The sequence below is a fragment of the Microtus pennsylvanicus genome, chromosome 8 (genome assembly GCF_037038515.1).
Source record: "Microtus pennsylvanicus isolate mMicPen1 chromosome 8, mMicPen1.hap1, whole genome shotgun sequence".
NCBI lineage: Eukaryota > Metazoa > Chordata > Mammalia > Rodentia > Cricetidae > Microtus > Microtus pennsylvanicus.
This window is the reverse complement of record NC_134586.1, coordinates 30709185-30716603: the sequence shown is the minus strand read 5'-3', so window position 1 is coordinate 30716603 and position 7419 is coordinate 30709185. Positions and strand designations below refer to the sequence as shown.

General features: G+C 37.3%; 1 protein-coding gene across 1 annotated transcript; it reads left to right on the top strand.

Annotated features, from left to right (window-relative positions):
- Positions 1 to 274: 274 nt before the first annotated feature.
- On the top strand, positions 275 to 1252 carry LOC142855314 (olfactory receptor 6C75-like). Its single transcript, XM_075981858.1, has one exon. It carries the CDS (start codon positions 275 to 277, stop codon positions 1250 to 1252), a length of 978 nt encoding a protein of 325 aa, XP_075837973.1.
- Positions 1253 to 7419: the final 6167 nt, after the last annotated feature.

Genomic DNA, 7419 nt, shown 5'->3' with positions numbered 1-7419 from the left:
GGTAAAATCATCAACACTGATGAATGACATTGTCTCTAATGGAGGTTGTGACACATGCAGGTTTTCTACAGTTAGTATTTTAGGGTACATGCAATGTAAAGACATAGTCTAAAATCAGTAATTTCCCCTTAGCAATGGACAAAATGGCATATTGAATGCACTGACTACAGGCCCGATTGCCTTCCCATGTCATTTACAGTTTTAGTAACACACAGTTCTCCACCTTTCAGGCACGGTTCTGCAAACCCCTCGGTGACAGACTGAAGACACGGACATGCTGATGACAGAGGCAACCAGGAATGGGACAGCCATCCAGGAGTTCATCCTCGAGGGGTTCCCTGCAGCCGAGCACCTGGGGATCCTCCTATTTCTAGTGCACTTGCTGGCCTACTTGTCTTCCCTTGTGGGCAACATGCTCATAATTGCCATCACGTGCGAGGACCACCGCTTACACACACCCATGTACTTCTTCCTCAGCACCTTCTCCTTTGTCGAGTGCTGTTTTATTTCTACCGTTATCCCCAAGCTGCTAGTCATCTTTCTCTCAGGGAGGCAAAGGATTTCCTTTGGAGCCTGCTTCACCCAAGCCTTTGTCTTTCTTTTCCTGGGGGCAACTGTTTTCTTCCTTCTTGCTGTGTTGTCCCTGGACCGGTATCTGGCCATCTGCAAACCTCTGCATTACCACACCATCATGAGCCCAAGGATGTGCGTCTTTCTTGTTACTGTCTGTTTAGTTCTGGGATTCCTCTTCATGGCCATTCCAGTTGTGATGCTTTCCCGGTCATTTTACTGTGGCCCCAATGTCATTCCTCACTTCTTCTGTGACTTCGGACCACTGGCAAATCTCTCCTGTTCTGAAACCAGGTCTATCAAAATGCTGTTTTTTAACTTTGCTTTAATTGTGCTTTTTACATCCCTTCTTATAGCCGTCTTTGCATACAGCAACATAGTAGTCACAATAGTGCGTCTGCCATCAGCCAGGGAGCGACAGAGGGCTTTTTCCACCTGTTCCTCTCATCTCATCGTCCTCTCGCTGATGTTTGGCAGCTGTATATTTATATACATTAAGCCCAAGCAGTCAAGCAGGCTGGACACCAACAGAGAGGCTGCTCTTGTGAACACAGTAGTGACCCCACTTCTGAACCCTCTCATCTACACCCTGCGCAACAAGCAGGTCCACCAGGCTCTCAGGGATGCACTGTCCAGGGTCAAACATCACAGATATCACAGGAAAAATGTACTTTTCTCTTGATTTAGTCTAACTCCATTTTATGTAAATGTTCTATATAAATCATCTAGGATGTTATTTCTTTCAAATTCTGCTTGTGTGTTCTTAGAATGAAGACTGACTTATGCAGTAATTCCCTCTGAAGGTTTTAATAATCGTGTGTTGAAAATCTTTCTATATTTGCTCCGGTGGCAGTTAAAACCAAAGTCTCTTACATATTACATAGGTGTTACATTTTAAACAAAATGTTCCAATTATCAATGCAGTTATTTGATATATGTTGGGTCTGGGAAGCTAGGGTTTCACACATCTTTTGTAGTGATGGAGAAACTAAGAGGGACTATGAGGATAGAGTTGGGAATAGAGAAGTAAACTCATGAGTACCAAGAATATAAAATGTATTCAACAACAGATTTATGTGATCATCATGCCAATATTTAAATGATGTCTTAACAATAACTGTCATGATATTAATAAATAATTTAACACCACTCACTGCATATGTTTCCCATGAAGAACGTTTATCTATAAGCTGACATTGTTACACCTCTAGTTTTCACCATGATGAAAAGCACTAATATCCAAAGTCCCCATTGCTTTCATTTACTTGCCAGGCTGATTCCAGTCTGAGCCTCAGAACTGAAGGACCCACAAAGGGCCAGAGAGCTAGGAATGTGGAGCAGAGTGCAGTTGTTATGTCAGCTCCCGTGCTGGGAAATGCAAACAGTCCAGGAGAAGTTACTTCTGAGGGGAAAGAAGTCTAACTGTGGTGATAACGCTCTTGAGATGAATTTATGGACAAGGTCAGGTCCCCATCTGAGCACTAAGGAGAAATAAATCTGTTGATCAATCATGAGTCATGAGATGAGCTGCATAGGTAACAAGGGAGGAAAACACTCTTGTCCTGGTTAGTTTTGTTGTCAGACTGGCCCTCAGTTGAAGAAATTATAGAAAGGACCAATTGAAAGAAATATTGAGGCTACAGAGTTAAATCCAAAATCATAATAATGACAAAGTTTAAGTAGATTAAAACCATTTTTTTCTTAAAAAGAGCCGTTAGCTATGATTAATTATGCCATAAAATTTAGGGACATAGAGACAGCTTTAAGTTCAAAACTACAAAATTGCAAAAAAAAGCTAATGATATTGAAATAATAAAGTAGACTGATAAATGAAGACATAGTAAGTATATGTGTGCGTGTAGACAATGGTAGTTTTAAAATGTAGGAAAATCTGTAATCAATAAAAGGATTATAAAGAACACACAACCGTGGTTGGAAGTTCTAACATCATTGTTTCAGTGAGTAATGAGAAGATAACAGTAAGTTCAGATTTACTTAAATCCATCCATGAAACAATTGGGTTGAATAATCATTGCAGGTTCTTTCATTTTCCACTGGTGGGATGCCCATTGCTTTCATGGGGATTTTGTCATGATAGACTTTCTTCTGAGCAGTAAGCTCAATCTCAAAACTCTTTACAAGAATGGAAATATAGAATATGTTCTTCAGCCACAGAGTAAATGAGAATAATATCAAAAGTAGCAATAAATTATCCAAGAGAGCTTAACATTTAGCTGTAAAGAACTCATTGTAGAAACTGAGTCCTACCCTGACTCCAAACTTGCCTATTCTCTTGCAACCTCAGTGGAACTCTGAAACACATCCTGCTACTACACAGAGAAAATCAAGAGGTAATGACCAGTCACCTGACAGGACACCCCATTCTCTAGGCCTGCCATACAGGGGCAACATCCTGGACTCCTCCCTCACCTGCCTCAGGTTTTCTAGCCAATCAGTAGGAGAGTTTCCTGTAAGAAGACTGACCCAATATTCTGCCCCCATCCACCAGACCCTGCAAGCCACAAGTCCCAACCCACCCCCAAACTTGCCTATATTCCTGCAATCTCGGTGGAACTCTGAAACACAGTTTGCTACAATACATAGAGGACCAAGAGAGAGAACCAGGAGAGCAGACCAAAAAAGCAGGATAAGAGAGACCACAGTGGCTCCCTGAGACACAGACGTTGACAGTACAGAGCATACCAAGAACAGGTTTCAAAGACACAGACAGCTACTGCAAGAATTGGACCAAGATGCAAAGACACTGCCAGCAACAACTGAAGGAAGAGATGAGTAGGTGCCAATGCAAGAATTCTTCCAACAACCTAAGAAGCAACATGTTAGTACCAGAACCCAGAGGTCATCCAACAGGAAGACTTGATCATCCTAACTCAGAAGAAGCAGAAGAAAATGATTTTAAATGTAACTTTATGAAGATGATGTAGAACTTTAAAGAAGAAGTAAAAAACTCCCTTAAAGAAATGGAAAAGACAAACAAAAAGTTGGAAGAAATTAATAAACCCCTCAAGAAATCCTAGAAACCAAGAAAAACAGTCAAACAGGCTAAGCAAACAGTTCAAGACTTAAAGACTGAAATAGAGATAACGAAGAAAACATAAACTGAGGGAATTCTGGGTATGGAAAATCTGGGTAAATGAGCAGGAACTACAGAGAAAAGTATAACCAACAGAATACAAGAGATGGAAGAGAGAATCTCAGGGGTTAAAGATACTGTAGAGGAAATAGATTCATTGGTGAAAGAAAACATTAAATCCAACAAATTCCTAACACAAAACATTCAGGAAATCTAAGACATCATGAAAAGACCAAACCTAAGAATAATAAGGGTAGAAGAGGGAGAAGAATTCCAGCTCAAAGACACAGAAAATATACTAAAAAAAATCATAGAAGAAAACTTTCCAACCAAAAGAAGGATATCCCTATGAAGGTTCAAGAAGCTTACAGAATATCAAATAGACTGGATGAAAAAAAAAAGGAGTCCCCTTTCCATATAATAATCAAAGTGCAAAGCATACAAAATAAAGAAAAAAATATTAAGTGCTGCAAGGAAAAAGTCAAATAACATATAAAGGTAGGCTTATCATAATTACTTGTGACTTCTCAATGGAAACCATAAAATCCTGAAGGTGCTGGATAGGTGTACTGCAGACACTAAGATCATAGGTGCAAGCTTAGACTACTATATCCAACAAAACTTTCAATCACCATTGATGGAGAAAACAAGATATTCCATGACAAAACCAGATTTAAACAATACTTATTCACAAGTCCAGCCCTACAGAAAGTACTAGAATGAAAACACCAACCCAAGGAAGCTAACTGCACCCAGAAAAACACAGGCAACAGATAACCTCCTACCAGCAAATCACAAAGCAGGGAAATAGACACACACTACCACTGAAAAATAACAGGAATTTACAACCACTGATCATTAGTATCTCTTAATATCAATGGACTCAATACACCTATAAAAAGACACAGGCTAAGAAAATAGACATGAAAACAATATCCAGCTTTCTGTTGTATACAAGAAACACACCTCAACCTCAAAGACAGACATTCCCTTCAGAGTAAAGGTTTGGAGAAAATCTTCCAATCTGGAACTAAGAAACAAGTGGGTGTAGGTTTCCTAATATCTAAAATAGACTTCAAACTAAAATCAATCAGAAGAGATGGAGAAGGACATTTTATACTAATAAAGGAACAATTTATCTAGAGAAGTCTCAGTTCTGAACATCTTTATCCCTAATAAAAGAACATCCATATATGTAAAAAAAACATTACTAAAAACCCAAATTGCACATCAAACCCCACACACTAACAGTAGGAGACTTCAACACCCAACTCTCACAAATAAACACGTCAACCAGAGAGAAACTTAACAGAGACATATGAGGAATAACAGATTTTATGATTCAAAGGGACTTACCAGACATCTACAGAATATTCCACCTAAACACAAAGGACTATACCTTCTTCTCAGCACCTCATGGGACCTTCTCTAAAATTGATCACATACTTTGTAACAGATGAAACCTCAACAGATATAAAAAAATTGAATTAACCCCTGGTATTTTATCTGATCACCATGGTTTAAAGTTAGAATTTAACAATTAACACTACTCGCAGAAAGCCTACAAACTAATGGAGGAAATTGAACAGTAAACTACTGAACCACCCCTAGGTCAAGAAAAAAATAAAGAAATTAAAGACTTCTTAGAATACAACGAAAATTAAGGCACAACTTACCCAAACCTATGGGACACTATGAAAGCAGTTCATAGAACTAAGTGCCTACATAAAGTGGAAAAGTCTCACACTAGTGACTTAATAACACACCTGAAAGCTCTAGAAAAAAGCAGACTCACTCAGGAGGAGTCCAAGACAGGAAATAATGAAAACGAGAACTGAAATCAATAAAATAGAAACAAAGAAAACAATACAAAGAATCGATTAAACAAAGAGCTGGTTCTTTGAGAAAATCAACAAGATAGACAAACCCTTATCCAAACTAATCAAAGGCAGAGAGAGAATATCCAAATTCACAAAATCAGAAATAAAAAGGTGGACATAACAACAGACAAGGAGGAAATCCAGAGAATCTTTAGGTCTTACTTAGAAAGCCTGTATGCCACAAAATTGGAAAATGTAAAAGAAATGGATAATTTTCTGGATAGATACCATATACCAAAATTAAATCAAGACCCGACGAACAATTTAAATAGACCTATAAAATGCAAGGAAATAGAAGTTTACATTGAAAGCCTCCCAACAAAACAAAACAAAAAAATGAAAAACAAACAAACAAAAAAAACAGGGCTGTATGGTTTTAGTGCAGAATTCTACCAGAACTTCCAAGAAGAGCTAATACCTATACTCCTCAAAGTGTTACACATAATAGAAACAGAAGGAATATTGTCAAACTCTTTTTAAGAGGCTACAGTTACCCTGATACCAAAACCAAACAAACATACCACCAAGAAAGAGAATTACAAACCAATCTCATGCATAAAAATAGATGTAAAAATACTCAATAAAATATGGCAGAGCAAACCCAAGAACACTTCAAAAAAATCATCCACCATGATCAAGTCGGCTTTATCCCAGAGATGCAGGCATGGTTCAACATACTAAAATCTATCAATGTAATCCATCAAATAAATAAACTGAAAAAAAAAAGAACGTGATCATCTCATTAAATGCTGAAAAAGCATTCAACAAAATCCAATACTCCTTTATGATAAAGGTCTTGGAGAGATCAGGGATACAAGGATCCTATCTAAACACAATAAAAGCAATATACAGCAAGCTGACAGATAACATCAAATTAAATGAAGAGAAACTCAAAGTGATTTCACTAAAATCAGGAACAGGACAAGGCTGTCAACTCTCTCCATAACTATTTAACAAAGTTCTTGAAGTTCTGGCTATAACAATAAGACAACAAAAGGAGATCAAGAGGATTCAAATTGGAAAGGAGGCAGTCAAACTTTCATTATTAGCAGATGATATGATAGTATATATAAGTGACCCCAAAACTCTACCAGGGAACTCCTAACAGCTGATAAATGCCCTCTTATATAAAAACGATAAAGAAGCTGAGAAAGAAATCAGGGAAACATCACCTTTCACAATAGCCACAAATAACATAAAATATCTTGGGGTAACACCAAAGAAGTGAAAGACCTGTTTGACAAGAAGTTTAAATTTTTGAAGAAAGAAATTGAAGAAGATGCCAGAAAATGGAAAGATCTTAGATGTTCTTGAATAGATAGGATCAACATAATAAAAATGGCAATTTTACCAAAATCAATCTGTACATTTAACACAATCCTCATAAAAATCCCAACACAATTTTTCAAAGACCTTGAAAGAACAATAATAAACTTCATATAAAAAACAAAAAACCTAGGATAGCCAAAACAATCCTGTACAATTAAAAAAAAAAACTTCCAGAGACATCACTATCCCTGACATCAAGCTCTATTACAGAGCTACAGTAATGAAAACAGTTTGGTATTGGCATAAAAATAGACAGGTTGTTCAATGGAATCAAATTGAAGCCCTGCATATTAATACACACACCTTTGAACACCTTATTTTCGACAAAGAAGTTAAAATTATACAATGGAAAAAAGAAAGAAATCTTCAACAATTGGTTCTGGCATAATTGGATGTCAACATGTAGAAGAATGGAAATAGATTCATATCTATTGCCATGCATAAAACTCAAGTCCAAATGGATTAAAGAACTCAATATAAATTTGACTACATTGAGACTGATAGAAAAGAAAGTGGGAAGTAGTCTTCAATGCATGGGTGCAGGAG

What these genes read in the sequence shown, in the direction of transcription:
- LOC142855314 (XM_075981858.1), top strand. Translation starts at nt 275, where the DNA reads ATGCTGATGACAGAGGCAACCAGGAATGGGACAGCCATCCAGGAGTTC.